The 23908-nt window shown below is 41.0% G+C and overlaps 2 protein-coding genes across 2 annotated transcripts; both read right to left on the bottom strand.

Moving 5' to 3' along the window:
* Positions 1-366: 366 nt before the first annotated feature.
* Positions 367-1565, bottom strand: LOC147884448 (uncharacterized). The gene is made up of 4 exons (XM_087398200.1): positions 1359-1565; positions 1107-1259; positions 563-631; positions 367-470 (listed from the first exon to the last, which is right to left on the bottom strand). The coding sequence occupies exons 1-4, from the start codon at positions 1438-1440 to the stop codon at positions 367-369; spliced, it is 408 nt and encodes a 135-aa protein (XP_087254326.1). The 5' UTR covers positions 1441-1565.
* Positions 1566-6245: 4680 nt separating this feature from the next.
* LPA19 (photosystem II 11 kDa protein-like protein) lies at positions 6246-7412 on the bottom strand. Its single transcript, XM_087398766.1, has 3 exons — positions 7276-7412; positions 6702-7159; positions 6246-6548 (listed from the first exon to the last, which is right to left on the bottom strand). The coding sequence occupies exons 1-3, from the start codon at positions 7343-7345 to the stop codon at positions 6411-6413; spliced, it is 666 nt and encodes a 221-aa protein (XP_087254892.1). The 5' UTR covers positions 7346-7412; the 3' UTR covers positions 6246-6410.
* Positions 7413-23908: the final 16496 nt, after the last annotated feature.

Here is a 23908-nt window from a genome sequence, read left to right as displayed (position 1 = left end):
ACACGAATCATTGACCATTCGTTTTGACACTCCTTTCCCGGAGGTTTCATTGGTGGAGCTTAAGGAATACTTTCACATTGAGAGCGAGGACATTGAGCTACATCAAGAAATTGGAATAGATGAGCTTGCCATTGTACTTCCAGTGGTAAACTTAGAGGATGGTCAGAAAGGGTTCAAGATTAGTGGTAGCCAACAATCAACCTTAAGAGTTCACATGCCCTATAAAAGAGGTTCTCATGGTGACTTTATGAATCATGAACTAAATAGTGTGGTTTCACTGATAGAGAGAATGCCTTTGAATAGTTCTCTTCATGTTGCGCTCAAATCTGCAGTTCGAATGGAGAAGGTTACTGAGCTTCCTCTAACTTACGATGGATATAAACGGGTTTTAATCAGGCACATGCCGGAAGCAGAGACAAGACCTTGCCTCGCAAGTGCTCGGACTGCGTTTGTCATTGGAGGGCTCGGGTCTACAACAATTCATATGCTGCACTTAGCATTGGACTTGCAAGTAAATAGCAACACAGGATTACGAAATGAGTCAATTATGGGATTGTCGTACCCTCAATACACTTGAACTTCTCTTTGCGAACTGTAACGTTGACAGTTTCTTCGCTTCCATCTTTCTTACCTACATAGTCAAGCCCGATCATGATAACCACACACACAATTCTGATACGTAGTCAATATACGAGTACTGCTTGCTTATAGTTCAATACACGAATCCAAGGTACAAAATACTCGGTAAATTAAAGAAGGAGCACAGAGAGCGTAAGCAGCTGAGACAGACGTAACGATGGAACTACATGTCCAGCTTAAATACTCGGTACATTAAATCGCAAACTAACAATAAGCAAGTGAGAGAAAAAGCAGGTCCAAGCAAAACTATGTCAAACGGGAGAGACGTAACGATGCAATTGCATGCCCAGCTTCTCCTTGTCGTAACTCGGGAAGCAAGAAACACGCTATGCTTGGTTGGCGCTAAGAACACGCAGAAAGTATTTATCGGTTTGCTTGAAGTTGATGTGGTTCAAAGAACCCGGGAACGACCAACACACCCGTTGTCCAAAGTAGTAGCAAGGTTTATATAAGCATATTCTACAAACCTGAAACAGTAACAGCGTCGACCATTTTCAGCCCATGTTGTCGTATACTCTGCTCATGGCGCTCTTCCTTTTGCGTTTCGCCAACCAACTCATGGAAAGCAGAGTGCGTGTCATCAGCATAAACGGTTTTACGCTCTGCCATGCTCATAAGCCCTGAAACCAAACCAAGCACTTGTCGTTTTAAAGAGAGGAGGAATCAGAAATCCAGAATACCGAAATGAAAACTGCGACAGAATACATAAACGGCCGAACCTTTTTGGAAGTTTCCACTACTGGTGTCCACTCCTGAAACCTGTCGCTCATCTCCACCACTAATAGCAGGTACGATCGCCATAGAAAATTAGGAAAATTCACAAAATCGGATTTTAGCTTCTGCAAGGCCATCGCCTTTACTTAGGCCTTTCCCGGCAGGCCAAAAAGCCACTTTCAAAGGAGATTGGGATTCATTGACTGCCATTGTGTCTTTTCTCTAGTCGGTTGGGCAAACACTCTTTAGGATTTCCCTGCTGTGTGGGCGTGAATAAGGAGTTAATGAGAAGAATTGACTGAATCTTGTGGCAAAAAACTTACTGGATATAATAATCTTATTTGTTGCTACATGTTATTAAAAGCCACTTTCAAAGGAGATTGGGATTCATTGACTGCCATTGTGTCTTTTCTTCAGACTCTTTCTTAAAGTTATGTGGTTTGGTGATTAGCAGATTGGCTGTTGCATAGGATTCAATCGACTTGGAACTGCTAACTGCTAGTTGGTTGGGCAAACACTCTATAGGATTTCCCTGCTGTGTGGGCGTGAATAAGGAGTTAATGAGAAGAATTGAGTGAATCATGTGGCAAAAAACTGAATCATGTGGCAAAAAACTTACTGCATATAATAATCTTATTTGTTGCTACGTGTTATTACCAAAATTTTGGGTTTATAAAGGTAGAACTAACAATCGATCTTGTAAGAAAGCTCATCGGGGAGTGTTTTGCTCTCGTCTTTCTATGATGTTTGTAGTTTGTTCCCTATAACATTTGAAGACATGGATGTCCTCTCACTATTTGGGAGACCATTTGGGTTTCCAACCATGATGTGTTGGATCAAGGAAGGAAAGCATACACAAGGACTAGGCTAGTCATGTAAAGAAGATTGCCTTGCAGGTGCACATGGGCACCGTAGGGGACGATAGTCACACAGTCCAGCTAGAAAAGATGCTCCCTTGTCCAAGTTGCCAAATGGCTACCCCCCCTCGGCACTAATACCCCTCCCCATTTCTGCCTCTTCCACTCTTCCCACCGCACTCTCATCTTTCGCCCTTCATCATAGCACCTCTCCCCCGCTGTTGTTTCTTTGTTTCTCCTTCAACTGTCTCTGTAGCATTCGGATGCAAGAATTTCGCCTACCCCACCTTTCAAGCAGATTTTGCGGACTCTTCATCTATGCAAAAATGGTAATGGAAATTTGATGGCGAGAGTGACAAGGCCACGTAGAACATAAGAGAATCGTTCCAAAACACTTGCAGCAGCTGAGAGTGAGTGTATGTGCCATAGCGTCGCAGATTGTAAGAGAATTGTTCCAATTGCTTTCAGCTGCCTCAGTGATCGCTCCACATCAATGGCCTCCACTCCAAGGCGAAAGGGATCCCTCACAGAATGAGCTCCACACCCAGAAGAAATGAGTATCCGCATAGACTCAATTCACAATGGGTCCAAGCATACGAGTAGCAGCACCAAGGACTCCAAGGTGCTATCCTCGTAGAAATTGGCTGCCAAACCAAAATCCCATTCGACTGCTTCCAAAAACTCATGATTTGCCAGAAATGAAACTCATGGACACAAAAAGATGTCTCATTCAATCCACAGACAACAATTAGACCTTGCCAATGCAGATTGTAAATTGGAAGAATTGCGGAGCAAACGATGTTCAAGTTTTGTCAAAAATATGGAACGCTGCAAACATATGTGAGACAACTTTACTTTCCCTTCTCAATGAAGAAGCTATTGCCTCCAACTTGCATCTGATCTATGCAGGTTGGTCAACTCTTGATTTGTTAGCATTAGTGATGATGAATGTATGTCTTTTTCTGTTCCAATTTTGCATCCAATTTCAATCAAGAAGCCCGCCAAACTGTCCTCAACATTGCCTTAACGCATAAACCCAAGTCATCTAAGCATTTCCGAATTAAAACATTTCAAGCATCCTCGATCAGTCTTTTTTCCGACTCTAACAATATAAAATTGCCATGAGAAACTGCACAGACAAGCATTTCGGACCAGCCTTTGTTCGCCTTCAAACTATCAGAAGTCATATTGAGCAAGGAGGATTTGTTGACGACATTCGTGGATGCTACTTCGTCAGTACTATCAACTCAGGATTGTCATGTTTCAACCAACTCACTGCAAACTCCCTGAAAATTTGGCTAAATAGTTTCAAAGATGTTTGACAAAATGTCTCCTTTTGACAAGGGCAATCATACCTTGAATCACTCAATACTGGAGATGAGAACCACTCTTCTATATCTAATGGCAACTTGTATTGCGAAAGGAGAATTAGTCCTCAATCTTGATGCAATGCAACCCAATACAGAGTCAGCAACGAACCGCATCGTTGAACTACTAGACCCGAGTAATATCTAATTAATTCCCCTATAGGAAGACAAAGAGGAGCAAGAGATGGTAGTGTAAGATTAGCAAGAGGCATCTTGTCAATGCAGTCCCAAGATTTCAGGTCTCGACAGTGATTGCAGAAAATCAATTGGACTAGGAAGGTTGCAAAACTCAAGAGCAGAGGAGGAACACCATATCCAAAGAGCAAATCTTGGGATAGCTTTCTTAGAGTATGGATTGCAAAAGAACAACCCTAGTCCGCAAGTTGTTCTAGCTTGACATACAACGTTTATGCATCAAAATCATGAAAAAAAAAAAAGCAAAATACACCTGGAGATGAAGAAGACAAATCCTGTGCCAAAAGATCGATTATCACAAGAATATTTATTCTACAAGTGTTCAAGATTATATAGGACAGGTCGATTGTGTAGTGGACGATGGAACAATTCCTATTCAATAGGAAACTTAGCTTAACACCCTTGGATCATAAGAAATCCAAGGGCTACTACTTGAGACCACTCTCTATGCAAACCTGTGCCTAAAGAGACGAACTCATTACTGGAAATATATAGCATATAGACCAACAAAGTACAACCTCAACGTAGCTCCATAAACGCGTCTCACGAAGCCACCAAAAGACTTCCCCACAACTGCACCAAATACTGCTTACAAGTTCAGCCAAGAGCTGCTAAAACCAAAGACTCTAGATCTGCTGCCTAATGCTGCTCTTCTTATGTGAGTGGGCAAAGGAGCAGTAGGAGGACATGGCCCAGAGAAATCCTTTTATAGGAGAGGAAGGGCAGTCCACCTATTCCCCTTCAAGATCTTGCCAGCAAGCCCTCAAACAGGGCCAACCAACAGCATACGCGGGCCAAATCTACCCTTTAACAGCTGACATAAGGTCAGGCAGTTGAGGATTAGCCCAAAAGCAGCCCATAGGGCTGCATACAAATGGCTGGCCAGTGGCCAGCGCATGCAACCCCATTCGGGCATAAGAACGGCCCGTATGAACTTCCAAGTTCTAGAGGACTCGTCTCAAGGTTCCTTTTTGAAGTCGCAGTTCAAATTCCGCAAGCTTGAGGCATTGCTTATAGTGAGGTTTCAGGCTTCCCTTCACATCATCTCAGTGGCCCTATGAACAAAAAGCAAGTATTCCTATGAAATTTTAACCTTACACCTCCTATGTGAAGAGAGACAACTCTTTCATAGAGAGACACTTCTATGTGTATAATTAGTAGTCCTATTAGGCTATATGTACATACTCTGATGAAGAGTGACAATTTCACAAGAGCAGCTCAAACAATTTATAGTTGTAGCCTTGGGTGTGTTTTATTTCCCCTTTGTTTTTCCTATTTCTTGTTTTCTTTTTTTTGCTGCAAGCTGAAACAATTTATAGTTGTAGAATTAGGTGTTTTGCTGCAAGTAAAATGCTTCTTAGTTAAACATTGTCCAGCTCTCTGTGGGTGCAGCTTGCAGGATAATGAAAAGATATTTGCACTTTCCTGCTTGCACATATCACTGCCTACAGGCTGGCACTTCAATGATCCAGTTGCACTGTGCATCGCCTTCTCAGGTACATCTCATCATTGTTGCAGCACTCGCTGGCCCCAAGCAGCTTCCAATGAATGGCAGCCAGGTTGTCTGTCGATTGTGGAAATCCTGAGCTGCTGCTGGCAGGGTCATGACTAAGACGGGGGCATCAGCATCCTACACTTCCTTCTACTCAATTTCTCCACCATAAGTCTGCTCATTGCCTGCACCTGCTACACTATCGCTTGAATTGGCTGTTTTGTAATAGTGGGGCTCAGAATCTACACAAGTTCAGGAATCATTATGATACAAACGGAGTGAGAGGGGGGGGGGGGAAAGAGAGGAGAGAGAGAGAACAGTTGGAGGAGCTGACTCTGTGGTGAAAGAAATCCACATGAAATACAGACATGAGTTGACCGAACAAGTCATATACCTAGATGAATCCAGGAACATTCCCAAACTCATCCTCTAAAAACACAACATAGTGCAATTTCAATCTCACGATAGTCACTCACAAGGTTGAAAACCATAAACTCCATCATGCATAGCAGGGACTATCTACTATGACATCCCCACTGACGCCATCAGCGCCCAACAGCGGGTGTAGACCTTAGTATAAAAATATGCTCTCACACATACAAATCCACACACCCACACATACTTGAGCATCCATTTATACAAAGTCTTCGTACTTAGTTTCTGTCGGCACTCCGGAGGTGAAGGGCAGACTGAGCCATGATGAAGGCTAGCAATCAAAAGGTAGTCCAACAAGTCATAAATAGGGAATGTTATTCTAAGAACTATTAGATTCCTTTGATACTAAAATCCAGTAACGTTTGCATGTGTTTGTATACACGATCAAGTGCAAGGTCAGGGTTGCATGCTCCGGGTAAACACACAATCTATCCAACACAGAGGACACAAAACTCGGAAGAGGAGGGCAAGAGGAAGGAGGGAGGGGCTGTGGTAAAAGAAAAACTTATGCCAAAGGAGCGAAGATGAATCAACCCAACCATTCAGTAACACAGGAACAGAAATGTTGTTTTACATCGTCATGTTAATTGGCACCAGCCCCCTTTGTTCAATTTGTGTAACAGCATCAAGCTGAAGCGTTACTACCACATAAACAGCCCCTTTAAATAAGGAGAAGAATACATCCTGATTTTTGCATTCATAAGACGAGGCTTAGAGGGCAGCATCTGCTGAGTTGAGGTTCTCCAAAATTTGGGATTTAACATCAGAAGGCAACATAGCCCTCGGGCCTTTTTTCGAGTAAAACTCTCCTAGAATCCTGAATGCGCTTTCCAAAGCCTTGTAAGACTCCTAATGTACAAAAAGAAGATAGATCAGGATACAGGGTGCAGCTGTGATCTCAATCCAAGAAATCAAACCCTTTGAGACCACAGACGGACCACAACACATAGAAGACCTTAGTCCGTGAGTATCATAAAGACGTTGGATGGTTTTGATTCAAACCTCTGATGCTACCAGCTCTTGCCCCCGCCAGTCCTGCAGATAGTTGCGAATCGCCTCCTTTGCAGAATCAGCAGACCTTCGGATATTGCTTTCATTGGTGGATTCCTCCTGAAAGGATTCCTTTAAGCTTTTCACAACCTCCCTAGCACTCTTCACGTAACCTTTGGGCAGCAATTTTCCGGACTTGGTCTTTTCATTTGGATCAAAGAGAGAAAGAATTCCATCCAGAACACCTCCGGATTTACTGTCATATTCCTTGTCTACTTCATCTGCAGTTGCTGGCTGCGTTCCCAAGATCCCATCTCCCAACATCAGCCTTGCAGAGAGCAAGCTCACTCCAAGCAACCTTCGACGGGAAAGCTTGTCGAGGCTCTGAGAAAACAACGCCTGTCCAAGCTGTGGGTAAACAAATCTAATGCTTCTCTGGTGCGCTTCTTCGCTCTGAGCGGCACGTCCTTCTGCTCTGCTAAGCGGAGGTAGATGCATTAAGAAACATGGGAACAATAGGTGAGCAAGCAAGTGATGCAAAATCCTAGATACGTGAAAAGAATATATGCTGGAAGAAAGGACTGACCGTGCAGTGGAGGGCGCGGCTGGCAAGTGAAGGACGTTGTACAAGGTAACGCCATAGCCAACGCTCGCATGATGAACCAACCCAAAAGGAGCGTTCCAATTAAGAGGATGCTCAAGGGAAGGGTCTATGGGTTCATGAGTCTCCTAAAACATCAACTCTACATCTATTTAAACCTCAAAAGTTGACATTTAAACGCTAAACTAAATCAAATATTTCACATGGACTAAATGATTTTCTTTTAGATGCTTTGGGTCTATAGAAATTTACAAATGTGTGCTTCGCCTTGTGTTGCTTTATTCTTTGGAATGTCAACAAGACACCTACAAATACAATTTGGGAATGTGTTAGCAGTTAGTTACTTTCAGGAGCTAAAGTTGAAAGCGCTTGCTGCCTTTTTTTTTAAGGCTTCCACTTTAGGAAACAATCTGATAAAATTAGAATGATGCCCCTATGCATGAATCATATGCACAAATCGAGAAAGGTTTTTTTTTTAATGCATACGTGACGTATAGGGAGAGGTGGCACACTTCCTCTCCGGTTATTTATAAACTGAGAGAGTGTGCCCGTCTCTCATCAACTTTTGTTTTCAATTTTGCTTCTGGCTCTGGCTTCAATTCTGCTTTCTACTCAGCTCTCTATATAGCGCTATGTAATCAAAGGCATGGAAAGGAAAGTTTACCTTTGATGAGCTGGTCGTACACTCATGTTGTCGATAATGGTGCTATTTAACTAAAGACTTGCATAGGAAGGCAAGCACCTTCAAATCATCATCACATAACATATGATGGCATGGAATCCTTTTTTATATGCCTCTCTCTCACACACACACAAAGATGCACATACACATGTACATGAATTTTATAATGGCATAGTTGGTGGCTCTCTCTATCACTAACTTTACATTAAGGCTCACACGTATAATAAACATGGAAGGCCTTTAGAAACATGGAAGCCCTTTAGAATCGCTTGGCATAGTTTAAACAAAATAATATAATCAATGTAGCCCAGGGAGATGAGCGATGATTTCAATCCTGCATTAGAAGAAGACAATGAAGAGACTCAATAACAAAGGAAAGAGTTTCACAATTTATTGGAACACCCAGTTTGAACAACACCTATCGGAAGTAACACTAAAACCTCACGACTGTGGTAGCCCTCTATCTTTCCAAGATTGTTTCTTGATAGTCCCACATGTAGATAGTTATGTCCTCATCCAATAAGGATCAACAAATAGGCTCATTAATAATGGAAAAGAATTCAATGTGTTCGTTTGTGTTAGTGGACTACTTTCAACCTACGAAGCTCTCTAATTCCAACCAAGTTCTTCATCTACGGTTGTTGATTTCCAAACGAAGCTTTTCATATGGTCATCTTCCTCCCTAGTCAAGCTTTCACGTCAAGATAAGTGCAAGTGGAAGTATGCTATGCAATCAGAGATGAGTTCACTCATGAAGAATAAGACTTGGGACTTGGTTTCTTTGCCACATGAAAAGAAAGCATTGCCATGTAAATGGGTCTACAAGATGAAGATCACAGGTGATGATGTGCCTAAGTACTTGTAGTAGTAGAGGATATGGAGCTTATGCAGATAGATGTCAAGACAACTTTCTTGCATAGGGATCTGCATGAGGAAATTTACATGGTACAGCCGAAAGGCTTTGAAGAAAAGGGCAAAGCACATTTGGATTGCAAGCTAAAAAAGAGTCTCTATGGCCGTAAGCAAGCACCAAGAGAATGGTACCAGAAGTTTGATGATTTTATTCCGTCCCATGGTTTTAGAAGAAGTGAGATTGATCACTTCCTCTACACTAAAAGGGCTAATGAGAATAGCTTGATACTCCTAGCACTTTATGTGGATGATATGCTATTGGCTAGCAAGAGCACTTATGAGCCAGATGCATTGAAGGGCAAGTTGAATCAAGCCTTTGACATGAAGGACTTGGGACCTGCAGGTCATATTCTTAGTATGCACATCACGAATGATCGGAGTAGGAAACTTTGGCTTTGATAGAAGGAGTATGTTACAAAAGTATTGGAGTGTTTCAATGTGGAGGCGGGGAAGGCAGTAAGTACTGCATTGCCTCCATATTTGAAACTGAGTCAGGCAAATAGTCCCAAATCAGATGAGGAGAGGGCCATGATGGCCAAGGTTCCTTATGCATCAGCGGTTGGGAGTCTTATGTATGCTATGATAGCTACTAGACCGAACATTGCATTTGCAATGGGAGTTGTTAGCCGGTATATGGCTAATCCAAGAAGAGGCATTGGGAGGCAGTTAAATGCATTATGAGATACATGAAGGGTACAAAGGAGATGTGCATCTACTTTGGCAAAAGAGAGATGCATGTACTTGGGTGCACAGATTCAAACTATACAAGGCATGTGGATAGCAAGAGATCCACTTCTGGTTATGTGTTTACCTTTGCAGGTGGTGCAATGTTGTGGATGTCTTGTGTGCAGAAGTGCATTACTTTGTGTACCACAGAGGCCGAGTATGTTATAGCCACAAATGGTTGTAAGGAGGCTATATGGTTTGTTCAGCTAGTGGGAGACTTGGGGATTCATACAGGTGTACCGACATTGCATAGTGATTCCATGAGTGCTATTGAGCTAGCACGAAATTTGGTCTTTCATGCAAAGACCAAACACATTGAGGTCAGATACCATTTCATCAGGGAGGTACTTGAAGACAAGCGCATAGGGCTTATCAAGGTTCATATAGATGATAACCTCGTCGATATGCTGATGAAGAGTCTACCTAGCCAGTGGTTTGAGTATTGTCGTGTATTAATGGGCATTGGATAGTATGCTTACTGATTGTTCTTCCTTAAATGCACATGGGTGGGTTAAAGGCCACTGTACCTTAACCCCAATTAAGTACAATACTCAAACACATGTATAAATGAATGACAAAGAAGATTAGGGTGTTTTGCACCCACCAAAACTTTTGTGGCTCTCTCTTTTGGCTCTCCCTCTCTCTCACCCTCTTCCATTGTTGATCTCTCTCTCTCTCTCTCTCTCTCGCCCTTGCCTGCTTTGCCCATCTAGCTTCTGGATCCCTGAGACGATAGCCCCTCTTTCCACTTTCACCATAACCCTGAAAGATGCATTTCCTAGACATAGGATCTAGCTTCTTCTGAAACTCTTTTGGCACATGTGCATATGCCTCACACCCAAATATACGCAAATGAGAGTAAGAGGGCTTTTTGTCACTCCATGTCTCTTCAGGAATACCACCATCCAAACTCTTACTAGGTGATCTATTCATCACATGTACTGCAGTCTTCATTTCCTCAGCCCAAAAACCACCAGAAAGACTTGCATTTGAAAAGCACACATTGCAACCTTTCATGAATGGTGTGGGCTGTCTATTCTGCAACTGGATTTTGCTCTGGAGTACGAGGGGACATGAGCTCCCTCTTGATCCCACATGTATCACAAAAATGTTGAAAGTCATGAGAGAGATACTCTCCACCCTTGTCATTCCGTAGGCATTTAAGTGTTCTACCTGACTGATTTTCAACCAAAGCCACTCGTTTTTGAAATATTTGAAACACATCGCTGTTCTGAGCTATAGCATAAGCCCATACTTTCCTAGTTGCATCATCAATGAATGTCACATAGTATTTAGCCCCGCCTAATGACCGTAGGCATGGGACTACATACATATGAATGCACCAGATCAAGCTTTTCAAGTTCTTTTTTTTCCCTTCTTTTATGGGCTGATTTAGTCTGCTTCCCATAGAGACAATGCTCACAAAATTTAAAGTTAGGAAAACTCAAATGCTATACATAACCCAAATGGCATAAGAGTTTCATTCCATTCTGGCTCATGTGCCCCAACTGGCAATGCCACAAAGAAGTACCTGGCTGCTCGGTTATTGCAACAACATGATTAGATAGCCCTGATACATGTAAGATATGCAATGTCCCACACTTGGCACCTCTTGCCAAAACCATATAGCCCTTCTAAATTTTCCAACTCTGAAAGCCAAAGGGGGTCTAAAAACCAGCATCATCTAGACCCACTGAAATGAGACTCGTGGTCAACTTAGGCACATGTCTCACATTTTTCAAAACAAATCTAGACCCATTTTCAAAAGAAAACTTTATGTCACCTGCTCCCACTATGTGACATGCACAGTTATTTCCAAGATGCACACAACCTATCTTTCCACTGTCATAAGTAGAGAACCAATCCCTATGGGGTTACCAAAATCCAAAATCAAATCCTGGGAATATGCATCATGTGAAGTGGTAAGCAACTCTACAGGTAGACTAGACATGAAGAGAATGTCATTGTCAGTATTATCGGTGACTGTATTGATCTCCTCGATCTTCACTTTTCCTTTGTCCTCACTTGGACTCTCTTCCTTCTTATTTGAACCTCACTTGTCCTCACTTACTTCTTTCTTGGGACTTTCCATTGAACTGTGATCTACCCCTTTGCACATTTAAGGGTACATCCTGCTTGTTGCCATCCATAGACTTCAGTACTCCACCAAGTGCAGAGTTACTGACATCTATACGGAAGGTATTTTCTTGAGGATGTCAATGAACACAAAAGGAATATTGCCTTAGTCTGTGCATCAAAATTCAGCTTCTGAGCCTAAAGCTGGCTAAAACTAATATTGACTTCGTTCAAGTGAGAAGCAATGGAGACCCCTTCATTCATCTGTAGCTCAAACAACCTCTTCATGAAGTGAACTTTATTAGATGTAGTTTCCTTCTCATAGGTGGCAAACAATTTGTTCCACAAATGTTTTGTAGTCTATACTCATTTACTACTATGAAATAAACTGACTCTGCAAGATGAAGTCTAATAGCAAACTTTGCTAATGCATCCAACTCATTCCAATCATCCTCAAACATATCAACAGGCTTAGCTACAATCCCTGCCAAGGGTCTAATCTACTTCTTTTGAATAAGCACATCCCTTATCTGTTCTTTCCACAAAGAAAAGCTTGTCCCATCAAACTCTTTAATGCTGAAAAACTCCTTTTCAAACATGGAAGAGGATGCCATGATGCAAATAAAGCAAAATCTAAAATGCTAGTGCCTGCAAGAAAGAAGCGGACCAAATACCAGGTGCACCCAAATGTTTATGCCAAAATGGAAGGTAATATCACCAAACCTCAAAGTATGAAAGCATCAAAATGCATCTGACTCGTGCATATACTATGCATCCATATGACAAAATCTGGCCCAAAAGAAAATGTCAACCTGCAATGACAAAACAATGGCAAACCCCAATAAGAGCCAAATGCCTCGAGCATAAACACTATCCAATGGCATATGCATCAATATTGTCTCATCCAAGAGAGCATAGAACTATCCGTTCATCAACTGAAATGTGTCAAAGCTGTCTCTAAGCATAAAATAGCATCAATGTGCTAAACATCCATCAATAAAGCATCCCACAAGGCAACCTCGGCCTATCAGCACATCCAACAAGGATCGCAAAGCATCCAAATGGCCTATAAAGAATCCACTACAACCCAATGCAAACCATGAATGAGCACACACGGCTCATACTACAACCAGAGTGATCTGCATAAGGTATGTCCCAAAAATCATGATCTCATGGTAATGACCACCCTCACTACTGAAAAATAGAACCTGTGATGCCTCAAAACATGGGCATCACTACATAATTAGACTCACTAACAAAATTTGAAAATCTCTCTTCTGCTGGAGCTCCGAAATCCCAACTGATGAATGGGAAACGTGGAGTCAATCCTTGCAATTAGCGTGTGCCATGTAGGAATGAGCTGCTTCAAGAAAACAGCATGAATGCCAATAGTTTTCCATAATGATGTATGTCTATAGAACACTGTTCGTGCACACTCAGAGATGCAACTCCAATTTTTTGTGGATCTAACTGTCGAAATGTACTTTTGGTGAAGCACAAGTCCTATGTACTTACTACTTACAGAGTCTGATGAGTTTACAAATGAAGGCATTTGTTATTCTCAATTGGTCACGCACTCTAAGCTACATCTTCTTGGATCTACATAGTCCATACAATGTGGGCATTGAATCCCATGTCAACCATCAGATGGTCTCTTCTTGTAAAACAAATGATCTACAAGCTGATTTGTAATTTAATGTTCAGGCCTCACCACCCAAAGCTTGGTTTTTTAAGGGACAGTACTAAGTAAGTAATAAAAGCTACAATTGTAGGTGGCAAAGCTCATTAGTTTCATTACATTGTTTCAAGCAGTTTGGCTACAAGCATGAAGGGAGTGAGTAGCTGTTAACAGCCACAGCCATGGAGCACAGTGATGGCGGATCCGGTGATATGGTTTTTGAGCCGCAAGTGGCTTAACACCAAGCTGGCCCAATGGGGTTTGAGCTGCAAATGGATCAATATTGACCTAGTCCTACGGGTTTTGAGCCTCAAATGGCTTACGACAAAGGTAGGCGCCAAGATCATCCAAATTGGCAAGGATAACACAAGAGCCATTTGGATCCCGTATATGGATAACACAAGAGCCATTTGAAGACAAGAGGAGGTTGAGAAAATGCCTTGGCGCCATATGAGCCCCAATGGTTGTAACAAAAGAAAGACAAGAGAGAGTGGTATAAGGAAAAGGGTTGGCCCTCCCTTCAAAAGGTGACTTGTATAAAAGGCCAAATGGTTGACTTTGGTCCTCATTGTTGTATGCACAAGTTTGGAATACAAGCTCCCTCTTCTTTTTCAAGAGTGTCTTTGGGTGTTCTCTTGTTTCCCTTGTAGTGCCTTTGTGTTTGCCACTCCATCCCCTTTCATTCTCCCCTTACCCTATCTCCTCACCCATCTCCCCCTCTCCCTCTCTTCTCCCCTCTCCCCCTTCCCTCTTTCTCTCAAGGATACACATTGCAACAATCAGGGAGTTGCTTGAGTGACACTTGTGGATGGCTCGTGCTTTGCATTTCTCTCACAAGGAGTAGCTTGGAGTGGAGGCTCCATCGGCATTCCTTCAAGATCCCCACCATGACACATGAGTCACCGTTGAGACTACACATCTTTGGCATCGTTGTCAGGGAGTTCAAGGTATGCTTTTGCATTACACTTGCCTTCTCTTGTCATTTACCAATTGCTCATTGTTTCAAGCTTAACTTGGAGCTTTGATAGTGGAGTTATAAGAGTGGTACTAAGTGAAGAAGTGTGTCTTTGGATGGAAAAATATGAAACTGTCATTTTGTTGTTGGAAAACATTTTTCATCAGGTGAATTTGTTTTTTATGTTTTTTAGTGTTTTGAAATGATAGGAAGATAGTTTAGAGGATTTCTAAGGTGTGTGTGATAGCAAACTCCAACGAAAACACCCAAAAATGAAGATTGAAGCTCAAATTCTAAGTGGCTTTTGAGTGTTGATAGTCCCACATGTAGAAATCTCTCATTTGTGGACCAAAAGTTTTTGCTTTTTGTTTTCTTTGCTTCGTGTAGGTAGTTTAGGTAGTGTAGAGCACCCACAAACACTCAAAGCTGCTGGAACAAAAACTCAAAAGTCACCAAAAATCATCAACCAAAGGTCGGCAAAACTCGTGTTCTCAAACAGCTCCTATCCCCATGGGTCATCACCTTAGTGCTATCCCCCCACGACCCATTGCCTTAGCACTATCCCTATGGTCAAACATGCATTGGCCCATTTTCTTAGCCCTATCCCCATGACCTGACAACTATCCACCATCTAACCCACCGCCTTAATTAATACATGTTAGAATCTGCTATCCCACTAGTTTGACAGGCAACGCGTGGCCTTGAGCCTATGCCCATGACCCATTGGCGATTGTTGCTTGCATATTCCCGCTGTTGTAATGGTGCACACATTAACATTCGTCTTGTTGCATAATATATTGTCATGAAGTTACTGATACTTGGAATGTGAGTACCCAAAAACCTATGACTCCTTCAGGCAGTTATGCACATCGGTCCAATGTAAAAAAGCTTGCACCGTTCCAATGGGGAGATCCTTCCATGCATGCTTGGATCAATCCAAGGCAATGGCACGCAACTGGGCATAGCGGATGAAATGGATGCGGATGATCCTCAACTGTATGTCAAGATTTGAAGCTGCCACAGACCCCATTGCATCCCATATACAGTCGTTGTGTGAAGATTTTTGAAAACCCCAAACTCAACTTGTACGACGGTACAAAAAATGCCTTGGTGTCTTCTAGTAATGCAAATGGGACCTAATGGCCATGATGCTTTTCAATGGCCTTAAAATAACCTAGATTGATGACATGCAAAGTATCATGGCCATAGGGTCCCATTTGTCTGGTTAATAGTGAACATTTCCTTGTTTTTGCCCATGTGTCCTCTCTGATGGTACAAAAAAATTCCTTAGTGATCTTCTAGTCATATGTAAATGGGACATGATGGTGGCCACAATAGTTTTTAAGGCCTTAAACCCACCTAGAATAAGTCATGTGCAAAGTATCATGGCCATTGGGTCCCATTTGCATGGTCAATAGTTAACATTTCCTTGTTTTTGCCCATGCATCCTCTCTGATGGTTAGAAAAAATGCTTCACTGGTCTTCTAGTCATGAAAATTGGACTCAATGGTCACGATACTTTGCAAGAACCTTTAAAACACCTACATGACAAAATATGAAGAGGGGAGAGGAGAAGAGTGGAGATGAGGAGAGAGGGCACAGCTAGAGAGCACACCACAAATGACTAACTGTACACTAGATTTAGTTGAAAAAATAGAATATATGCAAACCCTTTTAGGGTTAGGGTTAGGGGATCTAACCCTTTCCTTTATAGCACTCTATAAGGTTAGTGCTTATGCACATATGATCACGTGATGGTGCTATGCACACATGATCACATGATGTTGAGCATAAACTCTCAACATCTTCCCTCAAGATCAACATCATGAAGTAGGCCTTCCCTCAAGATGATGATTCTGAGGAATCGAAGTTTCAAATATTTTTCTATCAACTGCGATAATTCTTTTGCCAAGCTCTCTTTCTCAACAAGCTCATTGGAGAGAGTCGCTTACTTAGCATTACATTCCATCACACCCCTTTAATGGGAATGTCCTTCCTTTGCGTCAAACCAAGAGCTAATCGGTGTTTCTCGAAAAGCTCTTTATCGAGTGGTTTGGTAAAGATGTCTGCAACATTTTCTTTGCTATCACAATGCTACAGTGTGATGTCACCAAGAGAGCCATTTGCTGTTTTGAAGATGGAGCGGCGCTTCATTGGAGAGGGTGTTGATTCATTCTTGATGTTGAGCCTGTGCCCAGTGGACGTGGGCGAGGCAATAGCAATCATTGAAGCATTGTCTTGGCTGTACTATGGAGCTGCAAGCTTGTAGATGGAGTTGCAGTAGAAGGTCCTTTCATTGAAGGTGCTAGAGTCCACAGATGCGTGGAGAAGTTACGTATGAAGCAGCCCGTGGATGGATAAGGTTTTGTGTTGCCCTACATATTGAGTCGAGGGAGCTGAAGCGTTTGTCGCAGTGTTTGATGAAGCCATAGTTGTAGAAGCTAGGAGGATTTGGAGTTACAAGAGCCTCACTTAGATTATGGTAGAGATTGAAGGCGTTGCTTGTGCATCAAGATAGGATTTGGCTCCTTATCTCACATAATTTCTCACACAAGAAGTCTCTCACTCGATTCTTTTTCTCTCAGAGACACTCTTGAACTCTCCCTATTTTCCTCTCAAAGCATCGGAAGTCTCTCTCTCTCTCTCACAATGGAATTCCTCTCAATCAACGGAAGTTTCTCTCTCTCAATTAGAAAACACTTTCTCAAGAATGAAATCTCTCAAGAACTCAAAGAAAGAATAATGGACGGAAATTTCCTCTCAATGACAGAAATTTCTCTCAATGGAAGTGAAGGGAAGGATCTCACAATCACTCAAGAGAACTCTCAATCTCACAATCTCTCTCACACTCTCAAGGATCACAATGCCTCAGCGGAAGGCAAGGGAGCTCTGATACCATGACAAAATATGAAGAGGGGAGAGGAGAAGAGTGGAGATGAGGAGAGAGGGCACAGCTAGAGAGCACACCACAAATGACTAACTGTACACTAGATTTAGTTGAAAAAATAGAATATATACAAACCCTTTTAGGGTTAGGGTTAGGGGATCTAACCCTTTCCTTTATAGCACTCTATAAGGTGAGTGCTATGCACATATGATCACATGATGGTGCTATGCACACATGATCACATGATGTTGAGCATGAACTCTCAACACTAGATTGAGTCATGTACAAAGTATAATGGCAATTGAGTTCCATTTTCATGGTCAAGAATGAACATTTTCTTGATTTTGCCCAAGCGTCCTCTCTGATGGTACATAAATAATCCTAATGCACTTGCTATAATGCTATGCTTTATGCATAAAACTATGTGAGTACATGTTTATAGAACCCCCATTAGTTCCATGCGGTATATTAAGAGTTTATTGGATTATAAAATCCTAAAAGTCTTGTTTATAGAGCAAGTTTTTTACACCTATTTTGAAGGGGAATTCAATTCTTATCTTGTAGCCATTCTTCTAATCTTTAATATACAAGGAACTTATGGAGCATCAGTAGACATAAGCATTACATCCCTCTTTCTATAAGAGTTTTGATGTAGTCTAAACCATAGTTTCATGCATGTACTTCCAAATTGTTGCTTCAAATTTGTTGAAAAGATCAATGTCCCAGGTTACTCCAAACACTAATTCCAAAAATAAATACATTTATTGACTCAAGAAAGGGTGCAAAGAAGATCCTGGCATAATTAGGAATGGATTACAAGTCAATTCATGCATGTCCCAATGATTGCATCATTTATAGAGGAACATACAAGTCTACACGATGTTCACAATCGGCCCATCTCAATACCGACAAGACATACAAGGAGACAAGATTTTGGGAAATTCATTGTGATATATGCCAATCCTAACACACATAGCACACTTGTTTCATTGTGGATCATTAGCTGGATTGGCATTCTTGCAATCACTCAATGGATGGAATATTAAGGATCCCTACAGATGGAAAGGATTGGAGACAGTAGAGAAGAATTGGGCTTGAGCCTCAACTTTTTTGTCTTGGCTTGGCTATGGATGGTGTTAATCCCTTTGCACATCACTCCACATCATGATCCACATGGTCAGTAGTAGTCACACTATACAATATTTCTCTTTGGATGACCGTAAAGAAGAGGCATTTTATGTTGGCACTAATTGTGCCCAGCAAGCAAAAGGTAAAAAACATGGATGTGTATCTATCCCCTTTGATTGATGAGTTGCAAATTTTATGAAATGGCATGGAGGTTTATGACATTTCAAAGTCTTTGGGTCAACGTCATTTTTGAGTGAAAGGAATTTTCATTTGGACCAAGCATGATTATCCTAGATTTCATGATTGCTCAGGTATCAAAATTTAAGTTTCTCTCTGATTCTCTTCTACCTCAGTGGTCTTTCACTTATGCAAGATGTAACTTTTGTGCTTGCAATTTAGTAGGTCTCCAAGTGGCCGGAAACTTTGCATGTCCAAATTGTGGAGACAGTTTTATAGTTGGCACTCAAAAGATCTTTCAAATGTGTTATATGAAAAGCACAAGTGGTTTCTTCCTATGGACCTAGATCCATATTTTGGGGATGTAGAACTAGAATTTATTCTTCCAGTCATGATATCCAGTGATTGGGATCCTTCTCTCTGATTCTCTTCTACCTCAGTGGTCTTTCACTTATGCAAGATGTAACTTCTGTCCTTGCAGTTTAGTAGGTCTCCAAGTGTCCGAAAACCTTGCATGTCCAAATTGTGGAGACAGTTTGTATAGTCGGCACTCAAAAGATCTTTCAAATGTGTTATATGAGAAGCACAGGCAGTTTCTTCCTATGGACCCATCCTGGAGTGGACTCATCCTAGAGTGGATCTATATTTTGGGGATGTAGAACTAGAATCTATTCTTCCAGTCATGACATCCAGTGATTAGGAGCAACTTTGGCATGATCTGAAATTCGAAATACCTCTACCTAGCATGCAACATCTCTCCATATTTTACACTCTTCTCTATTAGAGACAACACAAAGTCACACATCTGTTGGACCCAATGCATATATTCAAAAATGTGTTTAAACATTTGTGGAAACATATGATTGGGGATAGAGACACCCCAAACGTATGAAATAACTTGAAAGTTTTCAAAACCAAAGAGCCTTATGGTTAAGAAAAAACCATGTTAGAAAAGTGATTTTGCCAAAATGGCACTCTAGGTGTTGTGACAAAAGTTGAGCGTTATCATGACAGGTATGAAAACCCCAATTGTGTACATGCATAACTTAAAATGGTTCCTTTAATTATAATAGAAAATTGAGTGGTATAAAGTTTCATGATTGGCACAAAATGATTTAAGTAACATTACTTCCACTTCAATTCGATCCATTTTTGAACTCTTGTTTGAATTTGATTGATACAGCATTGTTTTTATAGTATGTACTTCCTATTGATTTGTGGGGATGTAGTACTAAAGATGCACTAGAGGCCATCAACAAGCTCAGTGTATTTGTAAGGTATTTCAAAGGGTCTACCAATGCATGTCTAATTTTTGTACACATTGCAAAAGCAAGTTCCATTGCTTACCAACATGTAAATATAGATGGATATCATCAAAATAGATCAAGAAATTAACCATTTTGTAAATGCTACTTCTTGTAGCCAAATCCATATGCTTGATTGAAAAGTCACTTCCAATGAGTATCATTGACATCAAATTGGATTTTCATGTGTATTTGGCAAATAAAGTGGCATATGCAGGCACTTTGCATAGTCGATGGATGTTTTTCTTGGAACCATTTACAAAGGTGTTGAAAGGTATGTAAGACTGGCACAAGAGTCAATGTTTTAAATTATGGATCTTTTTATACAACTCATGCCAGACATGCCTTTGGGATGATAGAAATGAACCACATGCTATAGGAGAGATTGGATAAGGGAAGGGAAAGTAGAAGAAAATGAGTATCGCTGTACAACACAAAATTGAATAGCTTTTGTCTTTACAATTGTGGATAAATAGAGAAATGTCTCAAACAACATGAAGAAGAAAGAGATAAAAGAGAGAAGGATAGAAAAGCTTGGAAAAGGACCAATAGAGGTAGAAGTATCCCTTGGAGTTATCACAAATGCCATCTAAATTTACCATTGATTGGTTAGAAGATGCTCTTGAAGCTGCTAGTCAAACAAGGGAGATTGTGATAGATAGGGAGGAGGAATATGCATGAGGCTATGGTCTAAAGAGATGTAATCATTTTGTCTTTGTTTACATTCATCTACAACCTTTTTGCATAAACTAATGAGAATCCATTACCTTTGTAGTATCATCCATTTAGTGCAATGTGGGCATATGGTAATCATTACCGAGTAGAGAAAATTCATGTAAGGAGCAACACATTTGATCAAGTCATCATGGCCACTTTTTTGCAAGAGAATAGAGCTAGTGCGAGGGATACAAATCTCATTGTAGGAAAAATATATTATGTTGAAACCATACAAGATACTTTGAAAGTGAATTTTAGGAAATTCCAAGTATTTATATTTGATGTGAAATGGTCCAAAGTAGTCTGCAAAGGTGCTCAAGTCAAGAAGGATCTAAGTGGGTTTTTTTCCACTGACTCAAAAGACAATTGGAATTACTTTAGTGACACATTTGTGCTACCCATGCACCTGCGGCCATGTAAGAATTTTCTTTTATAGATATCATTTTCCATTTGTGTAGTCTTAACAATGACTCACTTGTCATGGGGATCTTGAAGGAATGTCGTTGGAGACTCCACTCCAAGCTACTCCTTGTGAGAGTAATGTAAGGCACGAGCCATCCATCGCAAGTGTCACTCAGGCGGTTGTTGCAATGTGTTTCCACGAGAGAAGAGGGAAGGGGGAGAGGGGAGAAGGGAGGGGAGAAGGGAGGGAGAAGAAGGGAAGGGAAGGATGAAGGGGATGGAGTGGCAAACACAAAGTCACTACAAAGGAAACAAGAGAACACCCAAAAACACTCTTGGAAGAGAAGAGGGAGCTCGTATTCCAAACTTGTGCATACAACAATGAAGACCAAAGTCAACCACTTGGCCTTTTATACATGTCACCTTTTGAAGGGGGGGCAACCCTATTCCCTTTATACCACGCTCTTTCCTCTTTCTTTTACAACATCTTCGGCCCATATGGCTCCAAGGCACAATCCTAGCTCTACGGACTTGCCACTATACACCATCAAATGACATCACTAACTAGCGGTGGCATATTGTTAACTAATCAATTAACATGCCCCCCTTCTTGATCTCAATCCAATCCTCTGGATCATGCAAAGTTCGTGGTTGTTAATTAAGATCATGTAAACTAGTCTTTCTTGTGCACTTGGCTGAATCTTCTCTTACTACATTGCAGCAGAGGGATGAAGTGGATCCTTGTTATGGAATTGTTGTTGGAAGTATGGATGAGTGATTCTTCTAGAACTAGAACTATAGGGTTTGAGTGAGCCTAGTTGAGTACTTGTGACCATTCAAAGTAGGAAGAAGAAAAGAAAAAGGAAAATCTAAGGGGTAAGTTATTAGGAAAAAGGTATTAGTAGGGATTGATGTAAGATCCTAGTGGTGTTTGTGTTAGCAGAGTAAGTAAAGTGCATTCTCATTTTCCTCTTAAGTCCCATATTTGATTGGAGTGGGACTTCTAATGGATTCTCATCAAACTATCTCTTTGGCATGCCATGTTTGAACATCTAGAGTTGTGCATGGCATTTTGTCTTGCTTCTCTGCTTTGAAGTTCCTTTAAAATCCATTTTATGGATTATATTTCATTGAGGGCTTTGCTTGGAAGTAATTGAGCCCAATAAGTTTGTGGCATCATCTGGAGATTTATTTGTCTGAGTCATCTAATTGAGAGGAATATGATAATACACCATACAAACCCCTAAAATGAATACTAAGGTTGAAGAGGTTTATAGAAGGGGGATTCTAGGAAAGGCTTCTAAGTTAGAAGTGAAAGAAAAGAAAAATATAGAAAAGAGGATGAGTAGAAGTTAGATATTGAATGGTGATGTTAATAAAGGAATTTGAAAAAAGCTTTGAGGGTCACAAGAAACCCATCCAAACCCATATTGGTGTAATCACTTTCACCCTGTACTTGAAGGCATCCTCGAGAGCTGCTTGTGGAGAACCACTTGTAGTTCCATGTGTGAACTCAAATTCAAGACCCTGATGACTTAGGCATAAGTTAGTGCCATGTTCTATTTTGGCTCTACTGATGGGATTTGTTGTTGATGTTGATTGGTGTATTGACTTTTCATAGTGTTTGTAGCTTATCTTCCCAACCAAGGAGCCTTTGGGCTAATGTACTTGTGATTTGCTAAGTGTGCCATGATGAGGACCTGAAGAGGACTGACCACCTATTTTCACCTAGTTCTATTTTCACCTAGGACTTCCACATGTTATAAATTTATTGTTCTTTATGGACACACCTAGACTTAGCACTTGGAATTGAGTTCCTAGAGATTTTTGTTGATGAGAATTTGTCATATTGTTGGCAGCAACATTGCTTGAAGTTCTTTGACATCCTTGATTGCAACAACAGGTTCTTGTGTAGCTACTCCATTTTTAGGAGCAGGTTCTTGTGGATCTACTATTGGCATTGTTGTTGTCAGTGTTGCACCATTGAACATTGTGATCTCCCACATGTACCACTTCTATGATACTCGTTGTAATAAAGTGATATATGTTCTATGTATCAAATGTGAGTAGGATCGCAATGTCCGTGAGATATTTTGCTTTTGTTGAGTCCAAGTTTCATATGAGAAAGTTGCAAGTGAAAATAATTCATCATTCTCATTGGAACGTTCTTGTGTGACTTCCATGGTCTTTGGCATGGTTAGTGTGACACGTGTAGTTGTCACAAAGCTTGATGCTGAATTTTGTACTGAGAAAGGTTCTTGTTAGCTCCCAAAGTAGATTCCCTTTTTTTCATGTCAGGTTCTTGTCTTACTGTCTCTTTTTTGGAGACATGTTCTTGTGTAACTACTGACAGGAGGTAGAGGATGATCTTTGTGTATGATCCTCTTGTAGTGGTGATTTTCCCTTGTCTTTGTGAGCAAGTTCTTGTGTTTCTACCTTTTCCAAGGTAGGTTCTTGTGGTTTTTCTCTCCAATATTTGCCTTGATTTTTCATAATGGATAGGCCCGAAGTTATTGTTTGCCTCTCATTTGTTGAGGATGAAGATTTTAGAGGGTTGGGCCTCCATTCCTTCTTTTTCTCTTTATTTAGCATCTTGTCATTGCTACTAGAAGATGATGGAGGTACTCTTGTTGCACTAAGTACCTTGGGTACCCAAATATAAGTGTTTCCAAGGTAATATCCCAAGGCCTCTAGTAGTCTTATGGGAACCCAACGGTATTGTGCCTTCCTTTTTGGATGGTGTCATTTGGTCCTTTAATGTCGAGGTTTGTTGTTTATGTAATGGGGTGGCTTTTGATGTCGAAGTTTTTTTGGAACCCAAATATATGACTCACCTTCAAAGTACCCTTTGTGAAGAGAGTGGGAGAGAAGGAAGGAGTCTCACTTGCAGCTTTCTCACATACACAATGGGGGAATATACACAAAGGTGGAGGCTGAAAACAATTTTCCTCTTCTTAATTGTGAAAGCCAAAAG

Source organism: Dipteris shenzhenensis, chromosome 27, assembly GCF_047967505.1.
Source record: "Dipteris shenzhenensis isolate YYH24624 ecotype China chromosome 27, Dip_SZ_1.0, whole genome shotgun sequence".
Classification (NCBI taxonomy): Eukaryota; Viridiplantae; Streptophyta; class Polypodiopsida; order Gleicheniales; family Dipteridaceae; genus Dipteris; species Dipteris shenzhenensis.
This window is presented reverse-complemented; position numbering and strand designations above follow the sequence as displayed.